This window comes from Rattus rattus, chromosome 11 (assembly GCF_011064425.1).
Source record: "Rattus rattus isolate New Zealand chromosome 11, Rrattus_CSIRO_v1, whole genome shotgun sequence".
Classification (NCBI taxonomy): domain Eukaryota; kingdom Metazoa; phylum Chordata; class Mammalia; order Rodentia; family Muridae; genus Rattus; species Rattus rattus.
The window spans coordinates 27,993,976-28,010,988 of record NC_046164.1 but is presented as its reverse complement, the minus strand read 5'-3'; the positions used below and the strand labels follow the sequence as shown (position 1 = coordinate 28,010,988).

The window sequence follows — 17,013 nt, the reverse complement described above, 5'->3', positions numbered from 1 at the left end:
TCAGTTCCCGACTTGCATTCTCACCTGGGGTTTTTGTGGGCATTTATTATAAAGAAACATTTCTCTTACTTATTTTGGGGTAGAGGATGTGTCATGATATGCACATGGGGGGAGGTGCTTCTCTCATTTTTACCACTTGATCCTGGAAATCAAACACAAGTCCACAGTCTTCATAGTGTTGGATAAACAGTTTCAACAGGACACATACCCTCATTTGAATAAACGTTTATTTTACATTTGTATATGATGCAATGCTACCTTTAATGAAGTAATTCTGGTTTATTATTCCAAATGGGAAACTGAAGTTTGTAGAAATGATATTAAAACCTCTCACTAATTTTATTTTTTAGGCATATAACATAGATATTTATTACATACACCTTGTATTGAAATTTATATATTTCTTTTGATGAATGTTGATAACTTGTTTGGGTATCCCACACATGCCTATATTATATCTCAATCAAATCCACTCACCTTTCCCAACCCTTCGATTCCTTCATAATCTCTCTTATGATCTTTTATTTTTCTTTAACCCACTACATCCACTCAATGCTGGTCGGTATGTACTTGAGTAGGGCCATCTATTGGAGCATGAATAGTCTCCTAGGCATCTAAACCCTGAGGAAAACTGAATCTCCACCCAGGAAGCTATCAATTGCTAGCAGTTTTTCAGAGAAGGCTTCCACATCATGAGCCCCTCCCAAATATATCCTAGCATTTTGTCTGTGCAGGTCTTGTGCATGCAGTCAAAGCTATTGTGAGCTTGTATGTGCAATAGTCTTGTCCTGTCCAGACAATACTCTGTTGCTTTAGATGGCTATTACCTCTTACAGTCTTTCTACTCTATCTCCTGTGATTGTCCCTGAGTCACGAGAAGAGTGGTATGATATAGCTGGCCTTTTTATCGCTGAGCACTCCAGTCCTTTATGCTCTGCAAGCTGACCAGCTGCCTCCGCACTAGTTATCCTATACTGTAAAAGGGAGCTTCTGCAATACACTCTTAATGTTCATTTATACTTGCAGATACACATAAACTCTTTGCTTTCTTGCCGAAAGCTTCAAGGGTTGCGATGTTCTAAAGGCATTTAGAGAGTTTGGAGTAGCAGTGCCCACCTTGGTCTGTAAAAATGGAAACACATTTTTTGTAACAAATTTAAAAATCACACAGTATTGTGAGATATAAGAAAAATGCAACATAAATAAAAGGGGTTCACATTCGCTTTCTTTTATTCTTGGACTTTACATGCCCTTGGACGCTGCAGATGTATTGCTCCTCTCCCTCCAATCCAATTTAGACAAGTCAATCAAATGGGTTCGACTCAGGAGGCTCTGCACTGGCCAAGCATGGATGGGAATGGATTTACTGGCAACCAATTAGCTATCATTTTTTTTCAGGGTCAGCTTCTCCAGGATATGTTCCAAAGGAAGTGGGAAAAGCTTAGTCACCAACCACAAAGTTCAGGCTGTTAACCCTCGCTACTCTAAGGAGCTGAGAGGAAAACCAGCTGCATTCAGATGTTTGAGGAGACTGGACAGTGACTAGACTAAGTGAGATATCTGCATGAACATAGCTTTGGGGCAGATGACTGTTACCTCCTGTCAGCATTTCTGATTTCCAATTCCTTCAATGAGCTTTGAAGTTTAAATCCTCGGTGTCCAACCTCAATAGAAGTCATAAAACATTTTCTGGAGGGAGAAATATTAAAAAAAAATCAACCTTTTATGATTTAAAAGAGTTTTAGTTATACTCTAGGATCTGTAAATGTGTATGCACATCTTCGAACTGTTTCAACACACACTTTCACAGAAACTAAGTGGTGGAAAGAAATTACTCTGATCAGCCTGCTTGAACTTGACAAAGTTTCTCAAATGTGGATTGTCAGTGAGATTACAAGTTGAATCAGGCTGTTCACAGACAAATCTGTTTTTCTTAAAAAAAAAAGTTTCAAAATGGAAGAGGGCAGTTAGATCAGAATCTATTTTTCCCATATCAGAATCAAGAAGGAATAATAGCACTATACAAGCATTAGAATACTATGTGAACACATTTGTCCAGACTGAAGTTCATGAAAGAGAATTTTTTTTGGGGGGGGGTCATGGGAAATATGGTCGCACTGGTCAAAAATGAACAGTTTAGCTACGATGTAAATGGCATAGTGGGAGAGTTCCTAACCATAATGGATACACAGGAGTGGATCAGGAAGGGGCAGGAGGGAGGGTTCTTCCCAAGTGAAAGACTCTAGAGTCCCTGCTTGCAAGGTTTTAAATGGCAAGTCTTTTATCTTTGTGAATTTCAATTAGACTCTTCAATGGGCAAGTCAGGGAGGGAATATTAATGATGGAGGAGGAGAAGGCTGCGTGTTTCTCCTTTCTTCATAGGGCCGGCTAAATAAGAAGAAATGTTTGCTTGGGTTCTAAGACGCTAAACACTCATTGGGGGAAGTGGTGGCTTATGGTTTAAAAGGAACGGCCTGAAATATTTCTATTGTAAGTGTCTTCCTCTCCTCCCATAATCTTCAAAGCGAAGCTAAAATTTACTGTAGATTAGCACTGCCTGTTAGGAAAGCTGTACCATCTAGCAAAAAACATCTTTATTTTTTGGGGGCCCAACTACCAAAATGCTGTATTTGGCACATAATGAACTCAGAATGTAAAACAACAGAGTCTACAAGCTTAGTAAAGTCTCCCCTTTTCCCTTTATAGTGTCTCACATGTATGAAAACTTCTGGGAAAAAGATAAAGAGCGAAGAGCGGCTCTGGTTTGCTTGAGTAGAATGATCATAAGATTCGGTCTCCTGCGCAGTCCAAAAAGGAAAGCATCTTTCTTTTCTTTTTCATTGGTTTCCCTTTTCTTTTTCTGTTCAAGTTGCATGGTTCGATTTTATCGCCCCAGATAAAACGGAAGAAAAAAAAAATCAGACAGATCAAACACAGAGTTCTCAAAGTGTATGATAGGTTTGGAATGACAAGTCTCTGCCAAGGAAAAGCCCTAAAGGGGCTCCATCTCGCTTCTGGCTTCTGTCTGCAGACTGCCATGGAAAGAAGGCAGCCGGTTCCTTTGCTCCGGGCTAATGTAAACTTTTTATAGCTCTTAGACTGAATCTTGATCACCAGGTAAGGAGAATGCCTGGACAAAGAGAATAGGGAAAGGTGTTGCTGAAAGAAGGTAGGGGATTTCCCGAAGTGTAAGGTCAGCACAGGGCCCTCACTGATCCGTTATGGGCAAGGCTCCAGACCTCCTAGCTTGAGAGGAAACTGGCCCTAATTGTGGGAACACCGAAGAAAGAGGGGTACATCCAGAGGGCTAAGAAAAATCAAAGAAACTTCCTGCTGTGTAATTCCACGTAACGTGCATTTAACATGGTCCTGCGTGGATGCGCTGATGACTAAGTAAAGGCGTGATTAGCCCCTTCGCCCTCCAGTGGGAGCCATACATCGTTACCTCTCCCAGGCAGCCACGTCGCTCCGCTAGGGATGATGTCGGGGTACCCGCGGCAGGGAGCGGCCCGCGGGATTTAGGGCCTCACAAACACACACCATTCACAGTTCAGCACCCACACTCCCCAGCAGCGGCCCCCTAACCCTTACACCAGGAAGCTCACTGCCTCCGGAGAGTAGCTCCGGGCGGGGTGTGGGCTCCACTCCTCCAGCGCGGTGTGGGCGCGGGCAGCGGCGCTCCCAGGCGCACTAGGGTGCCCAGGCGCCACCCCGACTGTGCTGCCCCAGGTGCCCGGGGGGCAGCGGCCGCTTGGTCAGGATTAGGGTGGGGGTAGGGGGTCCCCTATTCTTGGGAACCTCCTTAGTCCTCTTCCTTAGGTTGGCTCCTCCTCCTCCAGGCGCGGGGCTCGTGCCCGCTGCTGCCTGCGCGCATCGCGCCTCCGCGCCCCCACCCCTGGCTCCTGCCATCGCTACTCCCTCCTCCTCTTCCTCCTCCTCCTCCGCCCATCACCGCCACTACGGACGCCTTCGCCGCCTACTCCTCGCGCGGCCACGACTCCTCAAGCTCTGCTCCAGCTTCCACCAGCCCATCGGTTCGCTGCCTGCTCTTTAGGCTGCTGCAGTCTCTCTCTCTCTCTCTCTCTCTCTCTCTCTCTCTCTCTCTCTCTCTCTCTCTCCTCAAGTTTTCTGTGGAGACAGAATCAGAGCCACTGGAGGAAAACATCTACTTCTGCTTGCTGTTCAGGTAGGGTCGCAGACACTGGTGGCAGCGGGGGACCTTTGCTCGTTCTCCTCTGTTTCGCCAGCATGACACCCCCACCCCACCAACCCACTCCACTCTTCATGCTCCTTTGACACGGAGGCTCAGGTTCCCCTATTCTCTCCAGCCTCCAAAATAGAATTCCAATGTCCCTCCCCAGAAACGTATATTCGCAACTACAATAAAAACCCAAGAGCCAGTCCGGCGGTGGCTGCAAGCCGGCCCGGCTCTTCTACAGTCTCTAACTTTGCACACACTGGCTGCGCTGCCTGCCTGCTCGGCTTCTGATCCTGAGCCTCACCTCACGCTCTTGGGTAGTCTTGGCTCCAGAGCAGCTGTCAAACGCATAGTTCGCAGCACTTGATTTCCACCCCACTGCCTCCTGAACATGGACGTAGGCAAATGGGGAAGGGCAGGGAGAATGATTTGGATGGGATTTTCTATATATTGTTTGAGGGTGGTGGTGGTGGTTGAGGAAAGTGAAGGCGCTAGGACCACAATCCACTCTAAGGGAAAGATACTAATGAAAAAGTAGGCTGCATGCTTTTCCTGCTGGGTTGCGGAGGTGGTCTTCCTTGAGAGGGCGAGGCGTGGAGTATCCATCTCTCCACCTCTTTCGCGCACACTCCTCCAACCTATTCCTTCATAAGCTTCTGTGTCAGTTTAGAGTCCCGGTGTTGTCTCTTCATATGTGCATAGCGAAGTGTTTGCAGAGAATGGGGCTGGGGGAAGTTAAGGGCAAAGGAAAAATATATTAGTGGTGTCATATTGCCATTAAAAAAAACTCTCCCCCCTTCCTGCCACCTAGCTCTACACCTAGAAGACAGGAGTAACACCCCCCCCCCAATTGAAATGGAGTTCTTCTTTTGGGTTACTTGCTTGGTAGGATTGAGAACAAATTTAATTTAATTTTGTTTTTCTTCCATAGCTTCGCAAACAAGGAAGATGAGGACAAAATTGAGCACTTGCAACGTATGGTTTCCGCTGCTTGTTCTCCTGGTTTGGAACCCAGCCAGGTGAGACGTTGTTTTTGATTTCTTCATTTCAGATCTAGGAGTAAATTTTAAGTTACAGAACAGAATCCATACTCTTTAAAAGACTAGGTGTTTTGAGGAATTATTTTTAGTGGAAACGGATTGAACAGGAAATTGACCTAAGTGTCCGAAACTCTAAAAAGTTTGCTGATTCCTTCTTAAAAGCAATCAAACACAATAGTGAATGGGAACTTTTTCTATTTGAGGTGTTTAATTGAAGACGAGACTGCTCTATCAGGAATGTTTTAGCCAGAAGAATGCCTGAAGTTAAGGCACACATAGCTATACCAAAGTCTGGTAAGGTAGCCAATCTCTCTTTGGAACAAACAGAAAAAAAAAATCAGCTAAATGATTTAAGTGGCAACTTAGTATTTTTCTTTTCTTTCTGTTTCTTTGCGGTTTGGTTTTAGTTATCCGGGCATCTATAGACGATATAGAAAACCTAACTGATGTGTAAGTCTGAAGCCTCTAGGTGGAGGCAGCATACAATTTGACAATCACAAACAATGAAACAAAAGCTGATTTAGGAAGCAACTTTTTCATCTCATTAATTTAGAGATATTTTGTTTTTCAGATGGTTAATGATAAAAAGAGTAGTTACTTCAAATGTGCGATTTTTTCTTTTGCCTATTATTTACACAGAAATTACTTTGATGGCTTTAAGTAATCTCATATTAATTGTATGCCGTCTTCTCTGATATTTTTTTTTAAAACTAGCAGTGGGTATATTTCATTGAATGCCTGTAGGAAATGGTTTTAAGCCCAAGAAAAACTAGAACATGAATTTTGTAAGAATTATTCTGTAGCCATTACTTTTTAATAAGTGTTATATCATTTTATTATTCCCTTTGTGAGTTTTAACCAAACAATAGTTAAGATATTTAAAAGAAATCTATTTGGAAATACTTCACTTAATTGGGAAATGCCCACTATAACTGAATGCTGACTTTAGAAAGAGAATCTGAAATAAGACTGAGAAACAAACACGTCTAGGTGGAACACCTCAGCGAGACTCTTATGACTATCTCAGAGACTGGCTTTAAAATCAGAATGAGAAACTTTTGACGGTACAGTGTATGCATTGCTATTCTTACATAATTTGGGGATGTTCATCTTCATGTCCACACTTCAACATCCACTCTGCTCTTCAAAATGCCAGCTTGAAGTTTGTTGCCAATTTTGGTGCATTATGAGTATTGTTAGCTTCTGGTTCTGCATTCATTTAAATGTAAGTGGTCTCTGTCAGCGATGTTTTCTATGATATATATTTTCTAGAATGTAAGTACACATGCTCATTGACTCTAAAGACTTGGACAGTCAATTATCAATTAATAAGCACCAAGAACTACCACTGACAGCTTAAATAAATATCCCTACTCATTTCTTGTTCTATATTTGACCAATAATGTTCACGGCAGTATTTTATTCTATTATATAAATGATTCTTTTTTTGGGGACAGTAATTTAAATCTCTGAATCATTCTGAGGAAAAAAATGGCAATGAAAGGGGACACTCTGTTTTATACATTCAGTTTCTTTGGTACCAAATTGCTGTCACAAAATCAGGTTTCTGGCTTTATGTCAGAGAAATAATGGAGAAAAATCACTGCTTCTAACGCTTCGCTGGGGGGTGTTTTAAGACCTTTTTCCTTGCCACAAATTTATCACCGGAGAAAGGGTAACTGGACACTTTCATCTTTATGTAGCCCCCTATCACTCCTCTGAGGCCACTCAAGGGTCCTGGCTTTCTCAGAGCCTGTGAGGCTATGTGTTGCTCCTGCCTTCAGAGCCCACCTCCATCTCCTGGCTACACTGGAGCTTGGCAGCCTGCCAATGGAGTTCCCCTGATGTCTATATTATGCTTGGCCATTGGGTGGAGGTATACCCCAAGAGAGGAAATTACCTTCATCTGAAAAACCGTGCAAGACATAAGAGAACAATACTGCTATGTACGAGAATGATAGAGAAATTTTGTGCCACCAAGACAACTAACAATTTATTTTCCAATTAATATTCACAACACCGAAGACTTCCTTCGGAAGTTTCTCTAGTTATTCTATCTAACTGCAAAGCAGTCTTGCTGACAATGTCTGCACATAAGAATCTACAAACTTGGTGTGTTCTAAAGAATAGACTTTAAGATCAAAGTTCATACAGAATGTCAAGTGCTAGAAGGCTCAAAGGTGTTATTATTATTCATTTGATATCTTAGCATTTACTGTTCTTTTTTTTTTATAAAGTGGAAAAGAGAAAGAAATGTGGGTCACTAATGGCTGCAAGAGCCTTTAATTTAGTTAAATTAGGATCAAAGAAAAAGAGCGTTTTGGCACTTAACCAAACACTGTGTGTACATAGAAGATATATACAAATGTGTAAAATTATCTGTTTAGGTTGGTGCTGGCTAACATCCAAGAAGATGAGGCTAAAAATAATATCACCATCTTTACAAGAATTCTAGACAGACTTCTGGATGGTTACGATAATCGTCTTAGACCAGGACTGGGAGGTAAAAATAGTTCTCTTTTTAAACCTTCAGAAAACAATGGCTTTATAAGTTCAAGGTAACGTTCTCACCTTAATGCATTCCGTGCATGAAGAAATTGTCAAGCCTTTGAAGCCCTAGATAATGGAAAGTAAAAACCACAAAATAAACATTTTAATTTTCCATTACACATGCCTAAGCTATTTAGTTATATATTGTGTAGAATGCTCATATTCTTATAGGGACGTGTGTGTGTGTGTGTGTGTGCGTGTGCGTGTGCGTGTGCGTGTGCATGTGTATGCGTGTGTGTGTGTGTGAGTAGTCTTATAGTTAATTTATTGGAAACATCCTGTTTTCTATGGAGAGGATATATCTGTTTGTGTTATGTATCTGATGTGCCTGTGTAGTAACAAGTTTTACTAAATTACCATTTTTACAAATGCCCATTTTCAGATCAGCATAGATACACAATAATAAGAGACATAAAGACGTTTTAAATATGTAGTGACTAAAAACCTACTTTACAAAGTTGTCACATGGGTGAATATCAAGCTTCGACAACAATTTTCCAGTAAAATAAAAAACATGTTCTTTTAATCTAAGAAAGTAAAGGAAACTAGAACATGCTATTGTGTTAAATGTTAATTAGTTCCAGGATTGCCAAGTGTCACTACAGTTATATAAAAGTAAGCACAGAGGTGGAACTGCTAAAACTGTCCCAAGTCAATATACTGTTACTCATGAGTTTTAATAATGTTAAATGCTTATCTGTGTGTATAGATAGAGACATGCTACTTAAAACGTTAACTATGAAACTGTATGTGATAAATATGTCCATGTACATGTAGTTATTGAAATGCTTAATTGATAAAAAAATTAGACAAATTAGCTGAACATTCCATTCCAGGAGATGAACAATAGAGTTATGTCGTTGTTCCAGCATTAACGACTTTGTAGTGCTGCTGATAGGATCTATATTAAGCTGGGCCTGGTGACACCTGTGGTGTCAGCAACCAAAGTCTGTTTTCCCCACACAGGGAGTTCTGGTCTAGCCTGGGGTACGTGTGACTTGGTCAAAACTTTACATTAACTCAATGTGTAAATTTTTATATTAGTAAGTATTTTGATAAAGATAGACATTAGTTTTCAGTGTATCTTTTGAAACTGTACAGAATATATTGACAGCGATAGGAAAACAGTCGATATATTGTAAACAGTCTATCATTTAAATATGTTTTTTTAGTAACATGAATCCTTGCGAGGAACTTTGCATTTAAAAGATGACCCAAGGGAAGAACAGTATTTCAAATATGACACAGTGGCAGGTTATATTTACAAGAGCTTTCTTTAAGGAGAAAAATTAAAAAAAAAACCACTTAATTTTCTAACAGGTAAAACAAAAAAGGAACTCTGTATTTCCTTAATACTGGATACTTCTAATTAGTTGAAACATAACGGCTTGGAAATCATGGTAGAAAATGTGCCAGGAAACTGTTACCATACTCTTCCTAAAGAAACGAGTCTAACACAAAACTGTCCTAATCTGTAATGGTGGCTTATGATTTGGATTGCAAGAGGGAAGCTCTTTTATATCAAACATAGAAATTTTTCTTTTTAAATAAATTGCCTGGGGTAAAACACATTGTAAAATATGAAAGTTAGATATTGAAGTTCATTGTTTTTCAGTTCAAAAACGATCTTTGCCTTTGGGTTGCATGGCTGGGTAGGAGAGGCTACCTATTTTCTGTTTCAGATATTTCCATGATCTCTATTTTTTTTAATACTGTCTCTTACATTAAAATTCCATTTACTCACATTCAAATATGGATCCTCATTGTCATGGTACTTGCTTTAATGGAACACATTGTGTCACTTCTTAGGTTACTCTTTTCCTTCCTCAATCCCTTTGTAATGATTAGCTACAGATATTGCATGATCTGAGTACTCTTATTACCTGAAACTACTTTACACATGTCTCTCTCTTCCCTTGATCCCATACCTTTGATGCCCCCAATGTGATAGATCCTGTTGATGGTACTGTACTGAGTATAGGCTGAGGGTAACCCTATCTACAATGGTGTTCTCCTCTATGCCCCACTTGCTAAGGTGCCAGAGCAGAGAAGCCTTGTTTCCTTTGATTAAAAGTGAATGCTCTGTGTGTACCTTTCTATTTTATAAGTTGATTAGGAATGTTACACAATAACACAGGCTACATTATATTTCAGCAAATGACCTTCCCCCCGTCATAGTATCAAAAACAAAACAAAACAAACACATTCAAGAAAAGCCAAGTGTCCTGCAGTTTGCTTCTTGGGGTACATTTTCCATGTTGCTATCTGGCCCCTCAGACTTCACTATTTTCTTTTGACAATCCATTTTCATATGCTCTCCTGTTATTAGAGTGACTTTTATTCCTCTTCTCAGCTGATTGAAAGCCTAACATTTTTATGAAAACTGTCATGACACTAGGGGTCTTTAATACAGACCTTCTTAACTGAATTAAAACATTGAGATTCAATTCTATCTGCTGAATTCCTTTAATAGTTGTTGTTTCTATCTCATTTATCTCATATTTTATTGTATTGTTTATTTCATTTCCATGTGCCTCTGGTTATCTTAATAAGATTGTAAGGATTTCATATCATAAATCCTCTGGTTTCTGATACTGGATATTCATTTGCATGTTGTGCCCATAAGATAAATGGTGACTTCAGGATTAAGTTTCTGCCACCTGGAAAATGGGAATATTTGTACCTGGATGCCCTAATAGTTACGCGGGCTGAGGTAAGCAGTGTCACTCAATGGGAGAAACGAGCCTCTTATTCAGATTTAACTTGCCAGCTCTGGTTCTCAGCACTTGCGTTAACTTTAATACCCTGCTTCTGTAGAAGCACACTTATTATTCCTTAAATAAGGTTTATAATTCAGTTCTTCTGATAAACGTCGAGTATGATGTCATATACAGTTGAATATTGCAAAATGATGTACACAAAGACAACTAGAAAGTGACTGAAAATTAACTGAATGCCAGTGTCAGTTTTCTAAATAGACTCATGCAAACTTAAATTATCCTGATTACTTTTACATTGCAACATATATTCTTTTTATCTGTAATTATATCTAGGCTGCGTGTGCACCTGAGTGCAGGTGTCCTTGAAGGTCAGAGATGTCAGATTCTCCTTGAGTTGGAATTACAGGAGGTTTTGCTGGTGCTGAGGAATTAATGCAGGTCCTCTTTGCGAGCTGCACGCATTCTTTACTGCCCTATCAGCTCTCAACCTAAAAGTCTTAACCTGAATGTGAAGTAGAAAGTTCAGGTAAATAGTCACATTTCATAAATTAATATAGAAAATGGTTTATACTCAATGGTTTAGTGTATTCTATAATATACTGAAATGAACATCTAATTAGATAATTAATCATAAATATTACTTCTATCCTTTTATAACACACAGACATACACAAACACACACACACTTAAGAAAAGAGAAGACAGATTTTTAAAAAAGTAAAGTCATTCAGCTCTTTTTAATATTAGATATAAAACAGAGAAATTCCTTAGACACTCTAAGACTTGACTTTTTGGGGGGAGAGTGATATTTAATTGGTGTAAGTGGTCATATTTAATTCTGAGAGAAGGATGGGGCATTGAAATTAAGATACAAGGCACAGGTTATGCTGTATATTGGATTATACATTTCAAAAGGATGTAATACTTAATGGTAGATTCTTTTTAAATTTGAAATCAGATCATATCATTTGTCTGCTCAGAGTTCTGTGATCATACCCTGTCCATTCTGCATTGGATATCTGCGTGGCCCTGAGTGATCTAACTTCCACTCATTCTTAGACTTCATCTCACACAACTCCCTGCTTGCAGATGTCTCTTCAGTTACCCTGGCATCCTTCCTGTTAGGTGACACATCAGTCTACTCTGTGGGGGATTTTTGCTGGTGTTTTCTTTGTACATAGAATGTTCATTGATGTCACCTACCTTGGCTAACCTAATACATCTTATAGCAAAACTGTTCCATCAATCCTGATTGCTCTTACCTAGTTTCATTCTTCTGAAGACACTTTTTAATATACAAGCTAATTTATTTATTACTATAAAGTTAATTGCTTATTGTGTCTCTTGTTAAGACACATGTAGACTGTCAAGCCTGTAATTCTTTTGCAAATTTTCTTGCATGATTTGATGTTAGATCCATCCTAAGCTTCCAGAACAGAGGTTCAGATTCAGATTACCACCTGTGAATCTCTTGAATGAAATTTAATTCTAATGAATTTAAGTTTTAGCATGCAGCACAAAAAGAATTACAAACACACTTTACTTTTTTTCCTTAAGAGAAATGTAATAATTATGACCAGATTACCATATTGTTCTTTCAATATTGCTGCCACCATATTTAAAGATGACACTTAGGTGGATCAGACCAGGTTTGCTACCAAATTATTCAAAACCTAATGATTCTTCAACAAACTAAGAGTATGATTTGGAATGATTGACTTGTCTTATTTTCAGCTTTACTTCACATCTGTAAAATGGAAGATTGAGTTTTACTTACCTACCAGCCTTTTCTCTCACAGAGATGTTGTGTGGCTAAGCTAGTCATAGAGTCTCAATAAAGCATCATGTGGCATACAGCTGGGAGGTGGGGAGAAGCACATTTGGATTTGTACAAATATCAGAGGCCATCTCTTCATGAAGTGTATCTCTTTGGAGATGGTATTCTTTGAAAAATTAGAGGAAACAAATTATAGTTCTTAAAAATTTGCAATCTGAATTCTTTATAAGATTAGAGACCCAAGATAGACTTGTCCCCAGATCTTGTCAATCAAGAACATACATTAAAATTAGCCAGCACTTGCTAATACATGAACAAAGTTACTCCTTTATCTTCATGTTAGACATTGGAGGTAGCAACCTAGATAAACTGATAGTTTTACTTTCCTGAGGAATCTTTCAAATTGTTAACCGACTAAAAAGACCAACGTTCATTTTAGATCAATTTTCTGGGGTCATTGGCAGAATGAATGTGTAGCCAGGCCTCATGTATTTGTGACAGTTAACAGTCACAGTGCTGCTCAGCAATGATAACTATTAGGAATGACAAGCCTTGACATTTAAATTATGGATACAGTCTGTGAAATCTAGATTGAGTACCGTGCTTAACTAGACTTTTGGAAAAGTTGTTTTGAAGAGCTCTTCCAGAACATATTTTCCTAGTCTCCTTATTTTATGATCTGAAGTCATATGAAGTTTAATGTCTACCATTATAAAAGGCATGAGGTCAAGTCATTGATTTCAGGTCCGAATGTCCAATTATAAGTTCAGTCTTATCCTTAGAATGCAGAGAAATGTGTGATAGCCTGTCTCTGTAAATTGTGTTACTTGAATCTATTAAAAATTAACATGGGCTATTCAAGATATACAGAAAAATATTGAGATGTTTCTCAGCTACTACGGGGGTTAACGGGGAGGATCGTGAGTTCAAGATTAGTCTGGACAACAGGACAAATTGAGGACTAACCTGTTCTATGTAACAAGACTATATAGTAAAATAAAAGGATTAAAAATTATAGGACTGGATATATAGCTCAGTGATGTCCAAAACCCCGAGTACAGTTTCTGGTCAGAAAAGCAAAAAGGTTGTTGAAAGCATAGGTTCATGAGGTCTCAGAATGATGTGTGATATGTATTCAAAGTTTCTGGTACAGAGGACTTTAGAGTGACCTGTAGGAGTGGTTTATAAAGGAAGGGCCTATGACTCTGGAAACCATTTAAAAGAAATGAAAGGTTTGCATTCTATTATCAATCACACGTAAGGATACTTTAGAAGCAAAATATCATCATTCTACTAAGGTCCTTGAGTTAGAGGTGTATACTACATTTTTATTTTATTGCATATATATGTATATATTTACTTATTAATAATGACTGAGGTAAGTCTTCTTTGGGGTCCTGAGTTCTATTGTCATAATGTTAACGGAATAACTTTTAGTATGGTACTCAACCTTTCCTTGGGGATTTTTTTAACAGAGGTAAAATGAGTGGCATATTTGTCTATTGGGGACTTATTTTATTATGCGCATCTGAGGCCTTTGTGTAGCTTTCCGTAAACGAAGGCTGACGTCAATCGTTGTCCATAGTATGATAGTCACTGGTCGTACTTCCTTGCCATGCAGACAATGTTCAGTATTACTTTGCTTTGTACAACACGTGACTTGTAAAACTTGTCTACTTTTGAGCAGATAAAATTCAATTTTTGGTTTTGTTTGGTTTTGAGAGAGGGTCTTACTGTTCAGTCTTGGCTGGCCTGAAACTTGCTGTTAGGACAATCTGGCCTTGAATTTTTTGTCTCTTGAGTCCTGGAATTAAAGGGATGCACCCTGTCTAGCCTGGACATATTGTGCTGTCATAGTAAAAGAAGACAATGTGCTTTTCCTCCTCATTCAGTCGTATTGTGTCCACATACTTTTGTATATTTAAGGAGTCTCTAGAGATAAAGCCAGTACACAAAAGAAAATTTTCCTTTTGATGTTTTTTTTTTCTTTGTGATTATCAGGAAGTGTGACAATGTGAACTAATCGATTAATGAAATAGATTGGTTTACGAAACAGGTTGCATTAACACAAAGCCCATTACATAATGTTGTTGACAATTGGCAAATCTAAACTAACCGGGGTGGTGTCAGAAATTTGAATGGAAAAAAACCTAGTTCTTGCAACGTGCCTAGTGGGAATAGTGATTTGAGAGCTAAGCACATGCAATGGAAGAGGTAAGGGAAAGACGGAGGAAAGATAGGTTGCAATGTGTGTGGAGAAGAGATTTAGCTGGTCTTTTAAGAAGTTGTGATCCCAGATAGAGACAGTGTAAACCCCAAAAGTGGGGGTGGGTTTCTATGCTTCTCTTAAAAACTGCAGAGTCTGGCTTTTGCCTCTTCACCGCTGATACAGTTGTGGCTGAGTCCAGTTCTCCTGCAGTAGAATCGTGCATCTGGCCAGATTTTGCTTGTCACTGAGACTAGCAGAGACTCCTAGAGAGCCTCTAATAGGACCCCATTCAGGACAAGCCTGAGGAAGATTTCAGAGCCTATTTTGTTCTCTGTAGCATAGCCATCCTTTCAGTTGCTCTAAAGGCTGAGTGAAGTCTGCCTTTGGAATTTCCAGAGTGACAAAGTGAGAATAAATAAGTGGGATTTCACACAGGTGTGCAAGTAGGTGTCTCTAAACATGTTTATGCAGGGTATCGAGTCATTTATCACTTCCTCTCTCTATAAAATACTTTGTGGGTGGCTGTAAGGACGACCTAAGCCTCTAGCTTCCTGTGGTGCAGTACCATTAGGCAGATGCCTACTCTGGAAATCATTTCAGTTTTGTCTAGGACCTTCCTGGGTCTCTCAGTCTTGTAGGGGCCTAGGTTACTGGCAAATTCATCCTAATGTATGCTAGGTTCAACAAAAACAATGAGACTGTTATATACAACATTCTGTATTCTTTTTAGTAATTTATGGTATAACTAGACAGCATCATAGCATTTCTGGACACCCTTCTTAACACTGTGTGTTGTTTATACCCTGGAAAGAAGGTGCCAAAACAGCGTATTCCAGAAATGGGCGGTGTAGCAGAGTGTAATCAGTATATAGATTTAGAGTTTTACCTAAATCTATTCTTATGTGTAACTGCAAGACTATTACAGGGAAAGCTTACAAAGTGAGTGATAGCAGTTATGTGTATTCGGCTAGGTAGCATGGGTGCTTTCAGAGGGTGACATCATTGAAAAGCAAGACCCATAAATACCACCAATGCTTTATTTATTACTAGTTTGCCTCTTGGAGGCCCAAACACACATTACTTACTAGATTTACTTATTTCTATCACTTAGATCCAGTACAGTAAAAGCTTCCCTTCCTTTGTCAGCACTCAATGGATTGAGTGATGTATGCATGAACCACCCACTGGTTTTATTACTCCACCTGAATCATATTTTATGATATTGGAATCAGAGAAGATGGCCAAATGAAGAGTTTTAGCAGTTTGCAGTTTATTACTGTTCAATGGAGAGGATCAAATGAAATTATTGTACAATTTTGTTCCTTCATGAGTATTGAAGTCAGGCCAAAGTAAAGACATTGCAGGATGTAAAGTTGCTGTTGGTCTCATAGATATGAGGTTCCTTTTGGTGAGGGGCACAAGACACATGTGTGCTACCATTCATAAAATGACTCTGAATGTCACCACATGTTTCCTGGAAAGGACAAGTTACAGAAGTCCAGACAAATCAATTACTTTTCCTCGTAACATAGAATGGAGCAAACCTGTAGCTGCACATACAGTTCAGTCATTCTTACTAATCTCTAAGGATTTTCTTATATTAGTTTAAATGCTAGAAGTATTGTGATGAGCAAAGCCTAGGCTTCGCATAAAATGATATCATTCTTTTCTCATACCTAGAAATATATTGTTAAAAACTGCCCCTTTGTCTTAATTAAGGATATTATAGAATCGTGTGTTTTCCTGTTTGTAAAACAAGTCCTTTCTCAGGAGGATCGAGTGAATTCTTGGGCATTGTCTGCCAATCTGAGATCTAAGAACCTGAAGAACATTGTGAACCTCGGAGAGCAGGTCTTGTTCTGTCTGCAGTAAGGTTCTAGAGTGTTCTCTTTTAGAGACCGATTCTTACAGATATTAAGTCACGCACAATTCCATTTGAAATGTCTGGCTACTCCTCACTTACCTTAAGGAAAACACATGCCCTCTTAATTTGTTGTGCTCTACCGTAACATTGAAAAATAGCTCCGCCAGAAGCGTAAAATAAAAACAAATACAGGAGGAACAATATATTATACAGCATGCTTATTTGTTTTGAATTTCTAATTTTTGATACAACACAGAATTCTGAAAAACATGTATTTATCTTGAAATACCCTCACTTTTCAAGGTAGAGTTCTTTTTATTTACACCTGTCCTGGAAGGATGAACTTAATACTTACACATATTTCAAACAGATCTCATCAAATTTAGGTTAGCAATTCATTGTAAGGTATAGATCTCAATATTCTCATTGCATTTTATATTTATCATGCCTTTAATAAATTCAAAATCCAACATAGGAAAAGAGGGTTACATCTACATATTAATTTGGTATTAGGTAAAATTTATTTTTAAACCTTCTTTATAGTTGTTATTGTTTTGATCTGTGTAATCAGTGATTAAGGCAACAAAATGCTTCACATAAAATTTCAAAAGTTATTCTGCATTAAAACAGCCTCTATTGCTTAAAAGGGGGGAAA

General features: G+C 38.9%; 1 protein-coding gene across 1 annotated transcript in view; it reads left to right on the top strand.

Moving 5' to 3' along the window:
• The first annotated feature begins 3,249 nt into the window (after positions 1-3,249).
• The window catches only part of Gabra2 (gamma-aminobutyric acid type A receptor subunit alpha2), a 135,226-nt gene continuing 121,462 nt past the window's right edge, over positions 3,250-17,013 (top strand). The window contains exons 1-3 of the mRNA XM_032917120.1: positions 3,250-4,186; positions 5,130-5,217; positions 7,626-7,741. Of these exons, the coding sequence (XP_032773011.1) occupies positions 5,147-5,217; positions 7,626-7,741 (187 nt within the window). The 5' untranslated portion in view covers positions 3,250-4,186; positions 5,130-5,146. The remainder of the gene's footprint in view (positions 4,187-5,129; positions 5,218-7,625; positions 7,742-17,013) is intronic.